At 43.2% G+C, this 20,424-nt stretch overlaps 1 protein-coding gene across 2 annotated transcripts in view; it reads left to right on the top strand.

The window, feature by feature from the left end:
- Window positions 1–2,313: 2,313 nt before the first annotated feature.
- Window positions 2,314–20,424, top strand: part of PROX1 (prospero homeobox 1) — a 52,208-nt gene continuing 34,097 nt past the window's right edge. Inside the window, exons 1-4 of one of the 2 annotated variants that reach the window (XM_008701153.2) lie at window positions 2,314–2,757; window positions 2,888–2,993; window positions 10,727–12,518; window positions 19,367–19,474. In XM_008701153.2, the coding sequence (XP_008699375.1) occupies window positions 10,794–12,518; window positions 19,367–19,474 (1,833 nt within the window). In that variant the 5' untranslated portion in view covers window positions 2,314–2,757; window positions 2,888–2,993; window positions 10,727–10,793. Of the gene's footprint in view, window positions 2,758–2,887; window positions 2,994–10,527; window positions 12,519–19,366; window positions 19,475–20,424 lie in introns of those variants that run through there. The other variant, XM_008701152.2, reaches the window with a different exon arrangement.

Below are 20,424 nucleotides of genomic sequence, written 5' to 3'. Positions count from 1 at the left end.
AGGTTCCTTGTCTGCCAAGCGGGTTACCCCGACTTCCATTCAGGCCTGCCTTCCCCCGGGAGTGACAGAGGGCTTACTGGGGTTCGCAGTTAACTTTTCCTGCCGCAGGTTCCCGGGCGCAGAGTGTGCAAAACGTGCATCCGAGCGCTAGGTGCAATTGACATAACTTGTGGCTAAAGTTCAAGCCATTTCCGTCCAGATTCTGAATCTTTTCTCTCTCTCGGCTCCCTTTCTTCCCCCTTCTTCCCCTCCTCCTTCCCTGCCTTCCTTCCTTTTAAATGTCAAACTGAGCATATGGTTTTAAGGTGTGGAGGGCATATATCCTTTACTCCTACCAGTTTATTTGTGGGCTGGCGCGAACATGTACAAACTGGGATACTTAAAGAAAATAATAGGACGGAAAAGAAGAAAGGAAGTAGCCTTGATCCATTCACAGAACCCACATTTCCGCGCTCAATACACCCGCTTACCTCGAAAGGACCCAACCAATAGAAGCATTATTCCATCCTGCATCTAATGGGCACGTTGATAGATTATTTCTGTTCCCAGCCTAAACTGTCACATCCCGATTATAACACTTGATACAATAGCCGATCATTGGAAGTGTGAGTGGTATGTTTGTGTGCCTCTGTGTGGTTTCTGTAACCGTGTGGAGGGAGTGTCTGGGGGCGGCAGAAAGGGAGGAACGAAGGCTAGGGATGCTCAGACAAGTCTCTTTTCTTATCCCTGATACCTACCCTGGCCAGCCTGATTTTTTTTCTTCTTTTCAATGTTTGAATCCCGTGCCAAAAGTTTCCTACAGGGTATAGTTTCAGGCATGTTACCATCTCTATTCTTATTAAAAGAGAAGACTTCAGTTTGATGAATTTGAGGCTGAAATTGTAAACGTCCTAGGAAAGGTGTGTGTGTGTGTGTGTGTGTGTTTCAGAAGATGGGGTGGTTGTCAGCCAGTGTACTTGTAACACACCTCATAAACACTCTGTCGTCCCAATCAACGTCATTCAACCTTTGATCTGCCTGAATTCGAGGAACATACGAAAAATACTTGTCCCCATCCTACCTAAAAACGGAGTGTCTAATCGACTAGGTATGAATGTTTCTGCTTCGCAGCCCTTGTAAGTCCTGGCTTTTATGGGATCTTTAGGTCATAAACGCGGTTGCTTTATTAAAAGCCGTTTACCGTGCCCGGTGAAAGACACGTTCTGGCTGCGGCTAGAAATGCCCTTTAGCATTTGTAACTTGCAAACCCCCAAGGAGCTCTTTAAGAGCCACATTATCTAAAGAAATCTTGCTGGTTATTTTTCATCCAGGAAATGTCAAACCAAAGTGAATTTTCTATAGCTTTACGTTGAAACCCGAAATTTAAGCGTTTGAAATTTCTTCCCTAATAAACTTTAAAGTTTGTTCCCCAGGCGTCAAAATTGTGTACTCCTATATGAACCCTGTCTCTTTGGTCATTCTGGGGTGAGTGAGTTAGTAAGGGGTAATTGCGAGGTAATGTTTGCAACATCACCCCCCCCCCAAAGGCTGCTGTACCTACAATCCAAATAACCAAGGGCAAATACTCTTCTTCCTAATAATTTTCACGGGAGATTAACTGGAACTCAGCCAATACCGGTCTGCTACCAGATGCAGCGGAGCCCAAGTGAAACCTCTGGCACCCATTATCTTAATCCCAAACCTACCTGTATTTTATTGTCCACCTCGCCTTTAAAAGGAAGCAAGGGTGACACGTATTCTTGATACAATCTATGATCATTTAAAAGGTGGAACGATTTGAGCTACCCCACTCCCTCCTCCTATACCACCCCACCCCTAAAACCCCACTTTTTCTCCAGTATACTTTTCCGTGCCTCCCTCCACCCAAGTCCGTTCCACGCTCGGCCACTCGGGGAACTGGATCAGCTGTATCTGGGAAAGGAAAGGGGGGGGGGGGAAAGGACCTGCGTCCTGGACGAGCTAGTGTGAGCCGAGCGCCGCTCGCGCCGTTGCCCGCTTTGCACAGTGCCCGCAGATGGCTCGCTCCGGCCCCGGCGCGGCGATCCCGTCGCCCCGAAGCGGTGGCAGGGCGGGGGCGGGGGTGGGGGCCGGGGATGGAGGCGGGGGAGGGGGAGCGCGGGGCCCCTCTCCCCTCCTCTCCTCCCAGCCCCTCACCCCCCACCCCTTTTATATTTTTTTTTTCCTCCCAAGTTCTCTTGCCTCGCTATCCCCCCTTGAATCCGAAGGCGCCTCGCGATTGGGTGCTGGGGCCGGGTACGTCAGTCAGACTGTGACGTGCAGTCTTCCTGTTTCCTTCAGCTGTGTCTTAAAGTAAATCTTGTTGTGGAGCGGAGCCCTCAGCTGAGGGAGCGCTCTGAAATAATACACCATTGCAGCCGGGGAAGCGCAGCGGCGCAAAAGAGCTCTCGCCGGGCCGCCCGCTCCCTCTCCGCTCGGCTCCTCTCCGCCGCTCCTCTCTTCTTCGCCCCTTTCTCTCCTCTCTTCTCTCCGCTCCTCCCTGCTCTCCTCTGCCTCCTCTTCTTCCTTCTCTTCTCTCCTCTCCTCTCCTCTCCTCTCCTCTCCTCTCCTCCCCTCCCACCCTTCCCTCCGTCCCCTCTCCCTCGCCCGCTCGCCCCGCTCGCTCGCTTGCGCACACTCACCGGCCCCGGTCCAATTATCACATTCATCACCCGCAAGACACCGCCGCGTGTGTGCGCGCGCGTGTTCTCCTCTCCCTGCCGGCAAAACCACGCTCGGTCCCACTGCCCTCTGCACCGCGTAAGTATCGTCTCCCCCTCGCCAGTCCCCTCCCCTTTTCCAGAATCACTTGTCCTGGCTTGTTCTTGAATGAGAAGAAAAGAAAAGAGACTCCCATTACTCATACCCGTGTAAACATTTTTTTTTCCAGGAGAAAATGGTGTTATTTAAATGAATCATAATAAAATAGCCTCTAAACAGTTTCTAAGCAGGAGCCTCCGTGGAACTCAGCGCTCCGCTCCTCCCAGTTCCTAAGAGTAAGTGATCCGCTTGGCTTTTATTTCTTTCTCTTTCCTGCTGGTGGCTGGGGTGGTGGTGGTGGCGATGGGGGGGGCGGGGGAGGCTGATACTGCTGGACTTGTCGCTGATCTTGTCACCTTTTGTGTACTGTTTCTGGGCTCTGAGGAGGCGTTTGCTTCCTTTCCTTCTTTCTCCTGCCCTCTCTTCTCGGGAGAGAGGACCGCGAGGGGGACCGGGTCGCTTTTTGTTCGCCTGGATCCCTGCTTTCCGCCAAGCCTCATCCTTCCCGTCTCCCCCGGTTAAAACTCCTGGGCTAGTCCCCTCGTCCTTTCTCTTTGTCTTGTTTATTATAGCTGCCTTTCTTCCAGGCTCTTCCAATTTGCTTGTCATTTGCATACCTTTCACTTCTCCTTTTTAACCCCAGCAGAGGGCTGGGGAGTAGGGAGGAGGGGAGAGGGAGGAGGAGGGCGCTCTGTTACTTTCCTCGCAAAACGCTGTCGAAGCCGAAATGTTGAAATCAGGGTTGGAGCGGTGGAGAGATGGTCCCGGGAAACCAGCGCCGCACCCCTCTCCCGAGCTCGGAGGAGCCAGGGCTAGGTCAAGTTGAGTTGGGTAAGGCGGCGGCGAGAGCCTCAGGAGGTGGGGTGGTGGAGGGATGGGGCCCGAGCGCCGCAGGGGGACCGAGCGATCGCGGTGCGGGTGGGGGTAGGGGATGTTCTTGGGCTGCGGATCTGCGAGGCGAAGACTCTCGCAGACCTCGCTAGCAGTCTGTGCTGTCGGGGCTGCTCCGATCTGGTCTTGTCTGGGTGGCACCTGCAGTTCTGCCCCAGTTCGGAGGTCTGGGGAGTGAGGAGAACAGAGGTGAGGGTAATTGTTACTGGGAAGAATGGTGAGGAGGGCGGGAAGAGCTGCTATCTTGGCCGAACAGATTAGGAGGGGTACGGGGGGGGGCGTTGGCGGGGAGACATCACCCAAAGTCCAGTTTAACAAGTTGTTGGTTCTTCTGGCGGGCCAGCCACTTACTCCTGCTAAAACTGAACGTTGGTGGAAAGTGTGGATTGGAGTTGGGGGGGCGTGGAATGGCGGGAGGGAGGTAAAGGGGGAGTCGCTTTCGAGAGAGACTCACACGTCTCCCGCCACTTCTCAGCTTTTTTCGGAAGTTGAGAGCCCTCCAGGCTGGCAGAGAAGGAGGAGGAGGAGGAGGGGTTGGGCGATAGTCTTAAATAGCCCAAGGAGGCAGGTTGGAGTGTGAAACTGCTGTTCTTGGCAATCCAGAACCCTACTCCGCCTGGGGGAAGGCTGGGAACTCACCTGCTTGCTTTTATTTTTCCAAGAAGGTCCGTGTTGTCTCCTTGAGCTTATAAAAACAGTGCAAGCACAGGGTGGCCTTCTCCCAAAGTCAAGGCTATAAGTGTCTTCTCTTGTTCTCTCTCCCTTTCTCTTTCTCCCTCTGCCCCCCCTTCCCTCACCCCCTTCCTTCCACCCTCCTTCCCTCCCACCTATAACCTCCCTTACAAAAAAATAATTTCCTTTCCTAAACTAGGTAGGCAGAGGTCTATTAGTAGAACGCTGTGCATGGGCAGGGCCTGACAGGTGTGTTGTGTCAAGAAAGACAGGTGCAAATTTCCTCTGTGTCTGTGTGTGTCTGTACGGTTCCAGACCACAATGCGTGCTCCAGGCTTGCCGAGGTTTATGAATTTATGGGTGCCCTGGTTAATAGGATTGTCCGGGCTAATGGGAACTGGGCTGTTGTTATGGTTTGAGCCCTGCCATGTGAGTTCTTTGCTTGGGGGGTGGGGGGCGAGTTGGTTTGTGTTTGTTTATTTTTCTTAAGGATGTTGGCAGGCTGCTGCTGAGGCTGTGTCCCAGACTTCTGTCTGCCAGGCGGCTGAAAGTACCCCCACTTCAGGCAGCAGGTGGAGGGAGATTGACTTTCCCTTTGCTTGCCTCTCTAGTTTATGCCTATCTCCCAGGTCTGTGGTGCCGAAGGGGGGTGGGTGAGAGCCGTCTTTTGTGTGCCTGTGTGTTTTGGGCAGCCATGGGTGGTGTGTGTAACTGCCAAGAATACCAAAGTCATTTGAAAGTGTTACTGTTGTTAAAGCTTATCTTTTTAGCATGCTTTCTCCCTGCCCAGAAAGAAGAGGTATGTGCCTAAACTCTTTCAAGTCATATGTTAAATACTCTCATAAAGTAGAATGAGCCTGTCATTGTACCAGACATGTGCCAGATGTCCTAGTTATTACTTTGATGGAGAAGGAAAATCTCAAGTACGTGAGAGGTAACTGCGCTTTTTTATTTGATGCAAGATGCAGGCAGTCAGCTCTGTGAAGAGTTTCTTGCAAGAACTTCTGAGTATTTTCAGAATGAAATGGGCTGTGTGTGGTGAGGAGGGAAAGGAGGAACATTCCGGTTAACCGAATATGCTACGACATGGACCTGTCTATATAATGGCAAAATAAGGGAAGGGAAGGACTGTGGCTGGATGTTGAGGGAAGATGCTGAGAATTCAATATAAGCACTATAGCTGGATTATGCAAACTCGACCTTTTAAGTTTTTCTTTAAGCAGGCTACTTCTTGTGTTACATAGAAATAGGTTAGATGGCGAACGGTTTCGTTGGTTGGTTTTGCTGTTTGGGTGATGATCATTGTTTCCTGAAAATGAGACAGTGCGTGTGTTTACTCTTTAGCCTCAACTGATCAAGCCCCCCCCCCCAGGACCTTCCTTGGATGCCTTCGAAGTTCTTTCATGTCCTCTACGGATATATGTCCTTCGAAGTTCTTTCATGTCCTCTACGGATATATGTCCGTTTGCTTTATTTTTAATAGAGGTTATGTGCGCTTGGTACTTACTGATATTTTTATGTGTCCATTATGCAGAATTCTGTTTAGTTTAATTACTACCTTGTGGGGAAAAAAAGTCATGCATACATAACATGCATCTTTGTTCTCACTTTATTCATTTCCTAGCATGGTTCCTCTATAAGTACCACTTGCAATCTTAAAACGTAAGCGAGCTGCCAGGGTTGCTCTTCATTTGTTCAAAGTGCAAATAGGCCTTTTTTTGGTGAATTTCTTATATGGTTTCAGGGATTGTCTTGCATTTTCATCTGGTAATATAAGGAATTTTTAGGTTTAGGATTAACAAAGAAATTATAAACTGTTACTGGTTTTATAATATGAAGATGGGTTGTGCGTGATGTGTTACTATTACTGCATTCTAATTAAGCACCTGTATAAACTGGAAAGGACACATACATAAGGAGTTTCTCAAACCTTACCGCCTAGTGTCCTCTAAAGCTTCAAAGGACATTTAGAGTGTTTCAGTGTTTTACAAAAAGAAAAAAGCGTAAGTGTTTTTTTCTTGAGATCATTTCTTTTATTTACTAATTTGGTGAATTACTGCTTTTTAAATGAGTACAAATGAATCTTTTCGGCATGTCTCAGAAAATATTCTGTGCTCGTTTTGCAGGTGAAAAGTGTATGGAATTTTTGATAGGATGGAGGAATTTTCAGTGAAATGGTTGTGATTTGAGAATTCTATTATGATAGGAAATTTTGAAGCCTGATATAAGATTTGACAATACAATCTTAGTTGTAGTATTAACTTGTGTCAAGTGGGTTCTTCAAACTAAACATAAAATGCTTTCTTAACCTTACAATAAGCAGAAACCTGTCTGAAGGAAAAGTTGCTAATTAGCAGAAATGAACTCTTGAGCACAGTGAAGAGGGCAGCTTAGTGATGTGGTGGGGTTGGTGGGGGGTACCTCAATCAAATCATCTCATTTTTCCCCCTTGAATTACTGATTTTCAGATGGATTTAAAATGTTCTTTGTTAGTGATAGTCCACTTGAAATTTCATAACCAGGTTGACCAAGTAGATTAGAGGCCCATTCAGAAGCTTTCTGTAAGAAGTAAAGTATAGGCTTGAGCAATTTCTTCGAATAATTTTATCCACAAAGACAGATAATCTAAGTAATCCAAACAGGAAACCATGCCAACCTTACACTTTGCCCTGTCTCATGAAAGATTTGTCTGAACTATTTGGATCATTACCATAATGAACACTTCTTTGTCCAGAATCTGGACACCAGATAGATCTGGTAAAAGTTGTGCTCCCCTCCCCCAAATAACTTCTTTATTAAAGCAGAGCACTTAACCACTTTCTACTTCACACACTGCAGTGTTCCTTTGAAATTCTTCACTGAACATTCTTTTCTAACATGAAGCCCCCAGGTTCCTTAGGATTCTCCATGTTATATTATCTGACATTCTTCAGATAATTCAGATTTTAATAAATCTTTTGAAGTAGTTGAAATCTGACTTGATTATACCCGGATGTGGATTCTTATCTCTTTCTGGGAGGAATCTGGTATGTCAAGATATTTATCGTATAGGAATTATTAAAGCATTTGTGTAGTAAGATACCAAATGTATGACAAAATATTGAACCCTAACAATATTCGATATGGGTTTTCACACCAATTAAAGAGGAGTTTACAGGAATAGAAAATGTGTATCCAAACGATAGTCCATTTGGGTTCAAATTCTCTATCAGTATTTTTTTCTGCGTACTTGCTGATATTAATGTTCACAAGTGCTGAGCAAAAGGATTCCTGTTGCCTGGTTAAACCCAAAATTAATGTTAAGATTAAGATATAATAAAAGTCAATAATAATTCTATTGAAACATTGTGGCTTAGTACAGATATTGAGAAATAAAGGAATTTTTACAAATCTTAATGAACAGGTTGGTATCAGTCATAAAGTCAGTGCATAGCATTCTCTAAATTCTGAATTGGGAAATCCAGGGAAGCACCTTTAAAAGTGTTTTCAAGTGACTTAATTTCTATTAGAGTCTTTAACCGTGCATTTCTTATGTGGTAAATATGTTCACATATGGATCTTGTTTATGAATCAAGATGCTAATGAAGTATTACGTCAACCAGTTATAATTACTTAATCTCCTCTTTTGCCTCCATGGGTTATGGTCCCAGCGTGTACTACTGCTGTACCTTTAGTTCTAAGTTTTAGGTCTTAGCTATACGGAGAGATGGATTTATTTGTGCCTGTTAATATAATGCTTTATCTTAGTGGAATATAGAATTTTTCCTATTTGTGTTGTCCTATTTGTTACGTCTCAGCTGGACATTTGACAAGACCTGAAAGTATTTAAATTCTCTTAGCCCCAAACAGAAAGCAAATCATTATCTAATCTAAAAATGATCACTGGTTAAAAGAGGGTTGCAAAAATCAGTTTCGTTTGGCGAATTTGAAGGAAGTTACAGGCTGTTTTGTTCTTGAAAGACCCAACAAGCGTGTTGAATTAACACGTACTGTCCACGGAAGATGACAGGTTCATGTCTTTCCACCTTAGGAAGAACACAGCCCTCTTCTTGGCTTGGGCATGAGACAGGGATGCAGCTGTTGGTACCTAGTCTAGCTGAGAGGAAGTGCAGTTGACGCAGAGGTAAATGGCAGTTGGGAAAGGAAGGATGCCTGGGGATGACCTTGTGCTCATCTCTTACACCAGCCTGTCACTTCTGAGCCTCTGTTGCAGAGATGCTCTTCCCCTGGCAAGGATGGGTAGGAGGAAAATCCAGACTGAGTGTTAAGATGAACAGAGGAAGAAAAAGAAAGTTTGTTCAACGTTTTGATGGGAGACTCATGTGTTTTTCAGGTGATATTAAAGAGAAAAGGATTTGCACATAAAAAGAAAAGAGGTAAAATTTTTAAATAATGGCAATGAACTCTATTTTTGGAAAGCTGATAGACACACAAAAAAGTCCTCCTTGCAAAGACCTACCCTCAGTGTACAAGTCTTTCTGGGCTTTGAAATAATTCATCCCTCTTATTGTTTGTCTTGGTCTTTTTCTTTTTCTCACCTGATGGCTACACTGGATTTATCCGATCTAACGTGTCAGTGAAATATCTGTCATTGCATTTTTGTATTTCTGAACGCAGTTTTATTGTTGAGGTGTGAGGGTTCAAAATCATTCTGAAACTGATTTGGAACCCAGTATTGAAGTTCTTAAGATCTGTTTCCATTCCGACTTCAGGAAATTTTATCCTGGGGCATACAAAAAGTATTTTATGTTTAAGCATACAAAAAATATAAAGAAGCATCATATTGCTTGCATGATACTCTAAAACAGGCTTTAAAAAAAAATGTTGTATCTTCATATAGAAACCAGGAACAAGGAATGCAGGATGAAATCTTTGTTGCTTAAAAAAAAAAAATTAAAAACCCACACATTGTCATCTAAGCATTGAGCATTTTCTTGATTTTTACAGGTTATTTCATGCTGAAATTATGCCTATTTGCATGGATAGTCATTCTTTAAAACTAGCCACAGATGCAGTCCTAGGGAGCACGTAGATGTTTTTACAGGTGAACCGAAAGAGATGGGAGCTGTTCCAAACACTCTGCACGCTGCCTTTGGCAATAGACCCTGTTATTGTGAAGATGTGCTCTGTTAAGCAAACGTGAAGTTTAATATTAGATAAACCCTGTGTGAAAAAAATATTTTCATTTTCTTCATAAAATGTTAATCGTAAGCAAAAAGATACAGCATCTTATATTGACACAAAATTTGGGGTTAGCCTCACTAGGTAATAAGTCACAAAATATGTCAAGTGCCTTTTATAAAATGCAAGGAAGGATATTCTTTTTTTATATTGTGTCCTCAAGAAACAATGGAAGTTCATATGCAGAGAAGATATTTCTCGTTCTCATATATTTTGATGGATGCTGTTTTCTCCTTTATTTGTCTTTTTTTCTTTAATTTGCCATAAGAAATACGATTCACAAATGGTGTATGTTAAAGTTTCCTTAGGCATTTGAAGTGTTATTTTGGCAGATTGGAACAGAAGCAAACCAATACTGAAGATGTATTTACCCTTGCCTAACTCAATTTCCCGTTCCACATATTGATTTCCAAACTGTGACAATTCCTTCTTTTGCACTGAGTCCAACTTTGTAATAATTTACATCACGAAAATGTATAAATATTCTCACACTTGTGTTAAAATATAGCAACAGATACCATTTTCAAATGCGATTTTACTAATAAAAATGCATATCTATGCTAAATAAGCAGACTTGTAAAATGAGTATTTGTGCATTTATTTCAATGTTAAATTGACCATTTATATTGGAAAGATGCTGATGGGGGTGTTGTCCTTTCCATTTCCCATATGACAAAAATATTTTAAAATTCACTAATAAAGGGGACGTATTAAGTATTTGTATTTATTTTCACTTCTTTTTCCTTTAATAGCATTAAAACCACAGTAATTTTAATTCAGAAATGGAATTTTTCATCCAAATTTCACACAGCCTCAAAATTGAACCTTATTTCTTAAGTATAGACCACTTTCATCTTCTTTTGTAATATGAATCTCAATGCCCAAAATTTAATCAATTGGTTGTCAGAGGCTGTGTTCTTATAATCTACTGTTTCTTCTGAAGATAAACAGTATCATTTTAAGCATTTGTGAAAGAGAATCATATTACTGGTGCTTAAGCAGTTTTTGCTTTTTTTTTTTTTTAATCTTAATCCATCTTAAACCAGTGGAGCAGAAATATTTAAAAATGTTTCATTTCAAGCAGAGTGCATAATAAATTGCAATAATTGTAATGTGCCATAAATCCCAGAGCCTATGCATTTTGCATTTGATTCAGGATTGAGGTCAGGAAATTTGGAGAAATTTAAAGAAAATGATTCATCAGTCCTTTTGTTCTGTTGGCCAGGGTCCCGGGATTCTTGAGCTGTGCCCAGCTGACGAGCTTTTGAAGATGGCACAATAACTGTCCAGTGATGCCTGACCATGACAGCACAGCCCTCTTAAGCCGGCAAACCAAGAGGAGAAGAGTTGACATTGGAGTGAAAAGGACGGTAGGGACAGCATCTGCATTTTTTGCTAAGGCAAGAGCAACGTTTTTTAGTGCCATGAATCCCCAAGGTTCTGAGCAGGATGTCGAGTATTCAGTGGTGCAGCATGCAGATGGGGAAAAGTCAAATGTACTCCGCAAGCTGCTGAAGAGGGCGAACTCGTATGAAGATGCCATGATGCCTTTTCCAGGAGCAACCATAATTTCCCAGCTGTTGAAAAATAACATGAACAAAAATGGTGGCACGGAGCCCAGTTTCCAAGCCAGCGGTCTCTCTAGTACAGGCTCCGAAGTACATCAGGAGGATATATGCAGCAACTCTTCAAGAGACAGCCCCCCAGAGTGTCTTTCCCCTTTTGGCAGGCCTACTATGAGCCAGTTTGATATGGATCGCTTATGTGATGAGCACCTGAGAGCAAAGCGCGCCCGGGTGGAGAATATCATTCGGGGTATGAGCCATTCCCCCAGTGTGGCATTAAGGGGCAATGAAAATGAAAGAGAGATGGCCCCGCAGTCTGTGAGTCCCCGAGAAAGTTACAGAGAAAACAAACGCAAGCAGAAGCTGCCCCAGCAGCAGCAACAGAGTTTCCAGCAGCTGGTTTCAGCCCGAAAAGAACAGAAGCGAGAGGAGCGCCGACAGCTGAAGCAGCAGCTGGAGGACATGCAGAAACAGCTGCGCCAGCTGCAGGAGAAGTTCTACCAAATCTATGACAGCACCGATTCTGAAAATGACGAAGATGGCAACCTGTCTGAAGACAGCATGCGCTCCGAGATCCTGGACGCCAGGGCCCAGGACTCCGTGGGGCGGTCAGATAACGAGCTGTGCGAGCTGGACCCCGGACAGTTCATCGACCGAGCCCGCGCCCTCATCAGGGAGCAGGAGCTGGCGGAAAACAAGCCGAAGCGAGAAGGCAACAACAAAGAAAGAGATCACGGGCCAAACTCCTTACAACCAGAAGGCAAACACTTGGCTGAGACCTTGAAGCAGGAACTGAACACGGCCATGTCGCAAGTTGTGGACACTGTGGTCAAAGTCTTTTCAGCCAAACCCTCCCGCCAGGTTCCTCAGGTCTTCCCGCCGCTCCAGATCCCCCAGGCCAGGTTCGCCGTCAACGGGGAGAACCACAATTTCCACACCGCCAACCAGCGCCTGCAGTGCTTTGGCGACGTCATCATTCCGAACCCCCTGGACACCTTTGGCAACGTGCAGATGCCCAGCTCCACAGACCAGACAGAAGCACTGCCCCTGGTGGTCCGCAAAAACTCCTCCGACCAGGCTGCCTCCGGCCCCCCCGCCGGCGGCCACCACCAGCCCCTGCACCAGTCGCCTCTCTCCGCCACCGCGGGCTTCACCACGTCCACCTTCCGCCACCCTTTCCCCCTTCCCCTGATGGCCTATCCATTTCAGAGTCCATTAGGTGCTCCCTCCGGCTCCTTCTCCGGAAAAGACAGAGCCTCTCCTGAATCCTTAGACTTAACTAGGGAGACCACGAGTCTGAGGACCAAGATGTCATCCCACCACCTGAGCCACCATCCTTGTTCACCAGCACACCCACCCAGCACCGCAGAAGGGCTCTCCCTGTCGCTCATCAAGTCCGAGTGTGGCGATCTTCAAGACATGTCCGAAATCTCACCTTATTCGGGAAGTGCAATATCCTTTTCTTTTCCCTTCGAGGAAAACAAAACAAAACAAAACAAAAAAGGCTTCCCCCAAGGTCAGGTTTCCACAATATATAGAAATAACGCAGATTAGTATCTTCTTAGGAATGCAGTCTTTCCTATTATTCAGAGTAATAGGCTTTTATCAGCACACGTGCTACTCTTCTGATTGCACAAAAGCTTCACAGGAAACCCCCATCTTTGCAACTTTCACAAGTTGTTAATTGCCTCAGAGAGCTGGTGTTTAATATGTGCTTTTCCAGCAGTGCTTTTTCTGCTATTCTTCCTGTATTCTTTTTTTTTTTTTTTAAGGAGTAGAGTCAGAGATGGACAAAAAAAAAATCTCATTGTAATATTGAATTCTATCAGGTTTTTTTTTAAGGTGTTAGGTTTTATAATGGAGTTAAGAGAAAAGTCAGTTTTGAGGTTCCTAAGATTCCATAAGAAGAATTCTCCCTTTAAACCATCTGCAAGGCTCCTGGGCCGAGTAAAGAAGAACTGATTAAATCTTACAAAGAACACTTCATTGGTGGGAGGCTTCAGTGGGAGAAAAATGGAGGGTGGGGGGGAGTCAGACTCTAATCTTTAAGTGAGATGTGGTTTGTCCTTGTTGATGTTTCTTTAAGGAAATATACAGGTACTGATTTATTCAGACGGCACTGGCCTCTCTCTCTCTCTCTCTCTCTCTCTCTCTCTCTCTCTCGTTCACCCAAGGTCTGTTCTTTGGGTCTGGTGCAGCTGTCTCTATGCCTGATTAACCTCTGTTCAGCCATACACAGAAATCTTTTGTCCTAACATACACAAAGCAAATTATTTTGGAAAGCGAGAGAGCACAATTAAATATAAAACTCAGCTGTATTCGACTTAAAAATGGCTCTTTTTTTTATGACCCTTTTATATTTTGAACCTGACTTTTAGGTAGAGATGCCAGTTATATTTTTTATTAGACCTGTCCTGAACTCCAGCTATTTTTAACTGACTTTTTTTTTTTCCCTCTGTAAATTGGTCCTTTCAGTAAATTTTTAAAAATCTTGTGGTTGTTGGTGTTTTGGGGTAGTCGAATAGTAGCATTTGGGGGCAGGTAGAGGCATGTTTCTTTTATAATCAATTGCCAGATGGACATAAAATTTAGCAATTAAGTTGGCTGTTGCTAAATTGAGGATTTTGAGCAATTGTCCTGATGAGTAGAGATTGACATTTTAGTATCTAAGCCCACTCCAGAGGCTGCCACATAAGTGCAAAGTCCCAGCTATGGTGGAAATGCATTTTTCTATGTAGGGAAGGCTGTTCTTCTAACCAGCTCTCAGGACAGTAGTGAAGATTTCTGATAAGGTGAGCCACGAGTATGAGACCCACTTGGGGTACTTAAACACAGTCTCTTTCCACAGTGAGGAAGAGTAATGTCATGAGAGGAAGGAAGATAAAGATGTTGAGGACTTAGATATATAAACAGAAATTGAGTCTTGGTTTGATTGCTGATTTAACTTCTACCTTTTCAAAGACCTAAGATGTAATCTACCAGCCATGAATCAAAGCTGCGCCAAGCACCATTATAAACAGGCAGTAAACATTGGTCAAAATGATTGCCAATAGTGTTGGGGATGAGAAAGGCCAAGCAAGAAAATGCAGTGCTTGGAATGGTTTTCTATCCTTGGGAGGAAGAGCGTCTTCTGAGGTTCACACAAGGCTGAGGTCCAGGACTAGACCCTATTGCTAGACGCTATCTTACTTCATTTTGAAGGCAGTAGTCATGATGGTGGGTTGTTTCTCTCCCTTCCACCCCCCCTCACATACACACACACACACACACTCAGAGGAAAGGGACATACTTATTTTGAGGAATATTTGAAACCAGGTTTTGAAGTCCCATAAGTGCACACTAAACTCTTTAACCAGTTTATGGGTTTTTTTGTTTTGTTTTTTTATTAGACTTTTCATTGTAACCAGATCATTATTCCTGTGACTTTTTTTTTTTTTAAGTAAGTTGGGTCTTCTAGGAAAAAAATCTTTTAGATTGCTTTAAGTGTTGGCTACATTCATTGTCTCACGCTCTCCAAATCCCCTGAGGAATTTAGAGGATTTGAATTGAAAGAAGTTCCTTTTATTTCTATACATATCAAAGGCTTTAAGGAGAATATAGTTGCTTCTTCAGCTGAATAACTTCCCTCTCCTACCAATATAAGAAGAGTCTGCTCAACAGGGATGGCTTGGAAACACCTGTGTTCATACGAAATGTTGCTTACACCTGGAGCTGTTTCTTTCATGGAGCTAAGTAATTTTGGCCTCTTGTTGCAGTTAATGATTACATTTTCCACCTTGTGGCCTTCTATCCTCTGTTTCTTTCCCCTCGATCATGCCGTCCTTTTAATGGTTTATCCCACTGATACATTCTTTCTCAGGAAGAAGATAGGCAAGCAGCCCTTTCTATAATCCACACGATTCTGAAGCCAATGAGGATAGGAGTGTTTGTTGGGAGACTGGGTCCCCTTGTCTCCTGTCTTCATCCTTGTATGGCAATGAGTTTTTCCCTTGATTTACCCGATGGCGTGTAGGCAAAATTCTCAAGCTTTTAGTTTAAAGAATTCCCTGGGAATCCTAAGGAGTGGTGTCTACTTCGGTATAGAAGGCCATCTTAGAATGCACAGTTATTCCTAGAAAAAAATTCAATAGACACCAGTAGAAATGGGATGAAATGATACCTCTCTGATTGTCATTATTATGTGTTTATTTGTAGTCATGGCTTTTCAAATAGTAATGAATAATTTAATTCTGCAGGAATGATTCTTTCCCACTTCAAAGGGCATCATCTGCTTCTTTGAACAAAGTAGCCAAGATAAGAACTATTAAGGACACCAGCTTATCAGATAAATCCATTCTACGTTCAGCACATGAAGCATATGTAATCTATATAAACGCCCTACCTCGTTATCCTTTCTCATCGAAAGGAGGCAGTGAACGTGTGCGCGTTGAACTCAATGTCAGTGCATCTGCTCCTGGAGCTCACGTCTTGGATATTAAAAAAAAAAAAAAATGTGTTCAGTATCTTTGCAAATGAATCTATTTAATCAAATATTAAGTTTTATTCAAATTCCAAAAGAAACAGCCAGCCAATTGTTTTTCTTCATGATGTTCCTTGTCATTCATCCTCTTTGCATCTCAAGAAAAATAGCCTTGTTTAGGCCTCAGATATTTGCATGCAGCCAGTTGAAGCTGGAGAGTAGTCTATGAGCCGTTAAGATGTGCAGGTGAAGAAACTGAGCCTGTTTCCTGTGACAGTCAGCATCCCTGACTTGGCTTTTGGGGAGAATGTTTAAAACACTTCAGGTTTAGGAAAGGAAATTTGTTTGGTAATTGAAACTAAAATCCAATTGGAAAACATTGATTAAAAATGAATTTCTAATATGTGAAATAATCCATAGACATTTTTATAAGTCTTGTGGGGCCACAGTAATTCTATTAGCTGTATTAGCCATAGGGAAAGCATTTATATGAGAGACTCTGAGTTCCTACCCCCCCAAAAAAATTATTAAGTAAATTCTTTATTTTAATTTCCATACGTGACACATCTTATGCATTCAACTTCTTAATGGAGTAACAACTTGTTCTATTGGTTTGATTACATGAGACAGTCTCGATCTCTCCCCACTTGAGGGAGAAATCCTCTTGGAAACAGCAAGTCAGAGCATAAGGAGACAGCTCAAAATTCTTTGGGTTTCAGAGCATTTTAGAAAATGTAAGTAAGTAAACCCAATCCAATTTGGTTGGAAGTGCCAGCTGGTGCAATCTCTAGCCACAATTCGGAGTTCAATTGGAAAAAAAAAAAAAAAAGAATTCGCTTCCTCCAGCCCTCACAATGTGCTCTTGCATTTGCCTTTTTGCCGTCCCTGCTCCCCCCCTGCCACTGTTGGGTAGGTGAGGTTATATTGTGCTTGGTAAACAGACAACACTCAGAATCTCAGGTTGTTTGAACCCGGCTTCAGGTTCAGCTGCAGTATCCTACTTCTCTGATCTTTTCTATTCCTGAGCAGATGTCTTTCATTAATTTATGGATTTATCATCTTTTCTTTTTTTTTTCCTTTTCCTTTTTCTTTTTTTTCTTTTTTCTTTTTTTTTTTTTACACCTGGCAGCTGTCTCAAGTTTCAGTAGTTATTGTCTATTTTGCATTACACATAGAATTGAATGTCATCTGTCTTCACAAAGCTATGGCTAAGAGAATTGAGGCAAAGCCACATGAGCTGCTGGGACAGATCTTGTTTGCGTTCCATCCCCCTCACCCCACCCCCCCTTACCTCCTTAATATTTATTTGTGCTCATTTTCTTTCCTGGCCTTGAATGGAGCTTAGCTCGTGTTCAGTACAGCTGTATGTTTACTGAATCTATTCCATCATGAGTCATTGTGCGTGTGTAAGTATCCTGGAAACAGCTAGTGCTTTCTTGGAAGAACAGTTGCTTTTCAGCACAAGCACTTAAAAGGGAAATTAACCAATTGGTCAGTTCAGATTTATTTTGAGGAGGAAAAAAAAGGATTATCTAACTGTTGGCTTTTAAATGTTTCATTAGCTATTTTTAATAGTTTATTAGAAACATATATTTTATGGGAATTTTATCTTAATTACACGATGAGCACGAGATAAAGATTTATTCTCTGTTCCATTTCAACTGATCAATTCTAAGTATTACCAACAGGAAACATTTTAAAGCAAAACGGACTTGAGACACTCGAATCAGAATTTTTTTTTTCATGAAATAAAACGCTTCTAAATCCTGATCAAAATAAGACGGATAGTTTGTTTTTTTTTTTAAATAAAAAGAGCTAAAAACATCGAAGCATAATTTAAGCGTATGGAAAATGTCAGGAAGTTTTGGTAGCTCTATCACGGAGAACCACAGCAAAACAGGGTGTTTTGTAGGAGACCACATTTTTAACCATTCGGGACTTTTCCCCTGCTAGTAATTCAATGTGCAAGGTTGTTTCTTCATCTGGCCATCTGAAGAAAAGACTAGAACCCAGATCTGAGAATGTCTGCTCAAGTTTGGACTTGCCTAAAAACTCTTATCACAAGGCAAGACGAGACAGCTTGCCACTATTATGTCACTTACCCGTTTGGACAGATGGTCCTGAAGTGTGCTGGGCTCCTTTAGTCTTCTCTACCGGTCTAATGGAGGTTACTGGAGGGCCTTTCAGCTCTTTCCTTGGCACAAGAAGTATGTCAGTCATAAATTATCGTCTTTGTGATCATTAAGGATCTGAAACAAAAACACAAGTTCAGTTAAGCTGCTTTGGCTTACAGACAGAAAATCGAAATTTCTTTCTTCAGTCTGTATTGTCTGTGGCGGGGGACGCACAAGATTGAACTTCTATTTACAAACCAAGGTGATCTTTTAAACATCCCATGATGTTAAAGGGAATGCTAATTGAGCCAATCCTCCGCAGAATATTTGGTTAAACACCCTGCTATAAGTAGTCAAGAGCTTATCAGTCTGAATATGATTATGCTTCTCTACTAACTTCCTGCTCTCTCTCTTCCTAAGACTGGTCACGCTGTTCTTGACGGAGGTCATTTAGAAACCTTGACTTTTCCTAAATACGTGTATTTTTTTTTTTTACCTTTTTTCACCAGGTGTGGCATTTTTTGTTGCTTAGTAAAACGGGTGTGCGCGAGCGTGTGTGCGTGCAGGCACGCGCGTGCACAAGTGCAGATTTTCTTTTCTTTTCTTCCTTATTTTTCCCATACTCTCTTTTAAGAGAAAATCCTTAGAGAAGCTTCTAGGAAGGACCCTTAATTGACCTTGTGGGGGACCACATTGATTTTCTCCACGTGCATCTTCATTTCTGATAAATTATAAAGCCATTAATTTGCTGAGGAAATGGCAGGGCCAGGCTGCGGCACAGATGTGACCAGAGCCATCCCAGCTCTGAGCCTGCCCAGGAGTGCCAAGAATCCGGGGGAGAATCAGGAAGCCTGGATTGTTATGGTTAGCCTCACATTCTCTTGGGAACTGTTTTAGTTGTTGCTGTTTACAGATCTAAAAGGTAATGATGTTTCCAGATAAATAGGCCTTCTTATTTTGGGTAAGTGGCCGTTTATTGATCTGCTAACCCACATTTATTGATTTGTTAGCCCCAACCACCGTGCCACTCTCAAAGGAGTTAACTATAAATCCAGGAGAGGCAAATTGTATTCGGCTTTGGATCGGTGCTTTAACAAAAGCGACACCCCCCTCCCTGCGCTCTCTGTGCCAAAACTACCCCTCCCAAGTTTTAGCTATTATTTAAAAGGAAACAATTAAAAGGATATAATAATAAGAGAGGAAGAAAGTGAGTCAAGATGCTCCATTAGATTAGCACTAAAAGGTAAAGCATGAAGCTTGCCTGACAGTGTTCAAAATAATGCATTTTATATTTTCACGCACATTAGGATAATAATTTGATGTAAACTGCAGAGTGTGGAGAGAAGAACAAACACCTGTAATTGCAAAGAAGAAAAAAACTCACGATGAGAGTTGTACAGTACACGTCGGGTGCATTTGTCTCCTTAGCAACAAGTGAACGTATAGGTAACATAAGGACCTCAAACAGGGGGAACATTTTGCCGTCCTCGCCATGGAGCTGCCAAGATTCCGCAACCTCCTTGCGCACCCTCACCACAACGCTTGGCAGTTTCTGACAGGCGATGGTCATTTTGAGCAAGGGGCAGCAACGTAGTAATGGATTCCGTGGCCCGTGCCATTTACCTTCCAGAATTCCCCCGGCTGCTTGATGGGCCTCCAGGTTCTTTGGGGAGTGGGTGGTTGGTGCTTGTGTTTAACGTTTTTTTCCTTAACCAAATGCCTCCTACATGCAGGAAGGATTGTCACCCAATCACTTGAAAAAAGCGAAGCTCATGTTCTTTTATACCCGTTATCCCAGCTCAAATATGCTGAAGACCTACTTCTCCGATGTGAAGGTAAGGACATTTTTCATCAGTCGTTTTTCAGTTTCTGTGCATGCGGTCGTGATTTGAACTCTTGGAAGTTAGTGGAGATGAGCGTGAGGTCAATCCATGAATACCCCTGTGTTATAATTGATGCAATGCACTTGTCCTGTTGAAAGCCGTGCCAGGCAAACATGCCCCTTAAGACCAGGAGGCTGGTATCCGAAGTCACATGGGTTTCCGGTGTGATCCGAGAAACTTAGCCTCTGTCTTTATATGTCTTAGTAACTTCTTGGAAGAAATTTCAGCCGGTCCTCGATGGGTGTGCTTTTAGAGAATGCTTTTTTTTTTTTTCCCTCCCCGCAGCAACAGTAAACTGTTTCTGTTTTTGTTTCTGTTGGTTTCCCCATATTTGTGCTTATGAAAGCAAACTCTAGCACCTCTTTTTCCCCCTGTCGAAAGGAGCGTACATTGAAATTCTCTATGCAGTAGCTGCTTAAAAACAAAAGTGATGATTGTCTCTTATTTACAACTTAATTTGTTGTTGATGTAGAGTACACTGAGCATAAGGAGAATGAATAAAGTGACAGATTCAGGACACATTATTCAAATGAGGATATGAAAGCTGTCGGCCTACAGCTGCAGCCTCCCTCATTCTAGAGAATATGGGGACCTCCTGGTTCCATGTGCGTGTGGATGCGCGCGTCTGTGTCTGTGTGTGGGTTTTAAGTCATTGTTCGCAACAACTTGATGTTGTGTTAATCATCTGCAACTTTTTAAAACATAGATTGGGTTTTGATGATGATAATCACATGCATGGTATCATTATCCGAGGAACTTGATAAACATTACATTAGCTGAGATTAGTTTATTAGGCTTGGGTGCTTCCCCCCCACCTCCGCTGCCCACCCCCATATGTACAAGTTCTTATTCCTGCCACTGAGAACTCAGGAACTGCCAGGACAGGCTCTGCTGCGGCTCCG

This window comes from Ursus maritimus, unplaced genomic scaffold (genome assembly GCF_017311325.1).
Source record: "Ursus maritimus isolate PB19 unplaced genomic scaffold, ASM1731132v1 scaffold_2, whole genome shotgun sequence".
NCBI lineage: Eukaryota > Metazoa > Chordata > Mammalia > Carnivora > Ursidae > Ursus > Ursus maritimus.
Note: the sequence above shows the minus strand (reverse complement) of the source record. Positions and strands in the feature narration are given on the sequence as shown.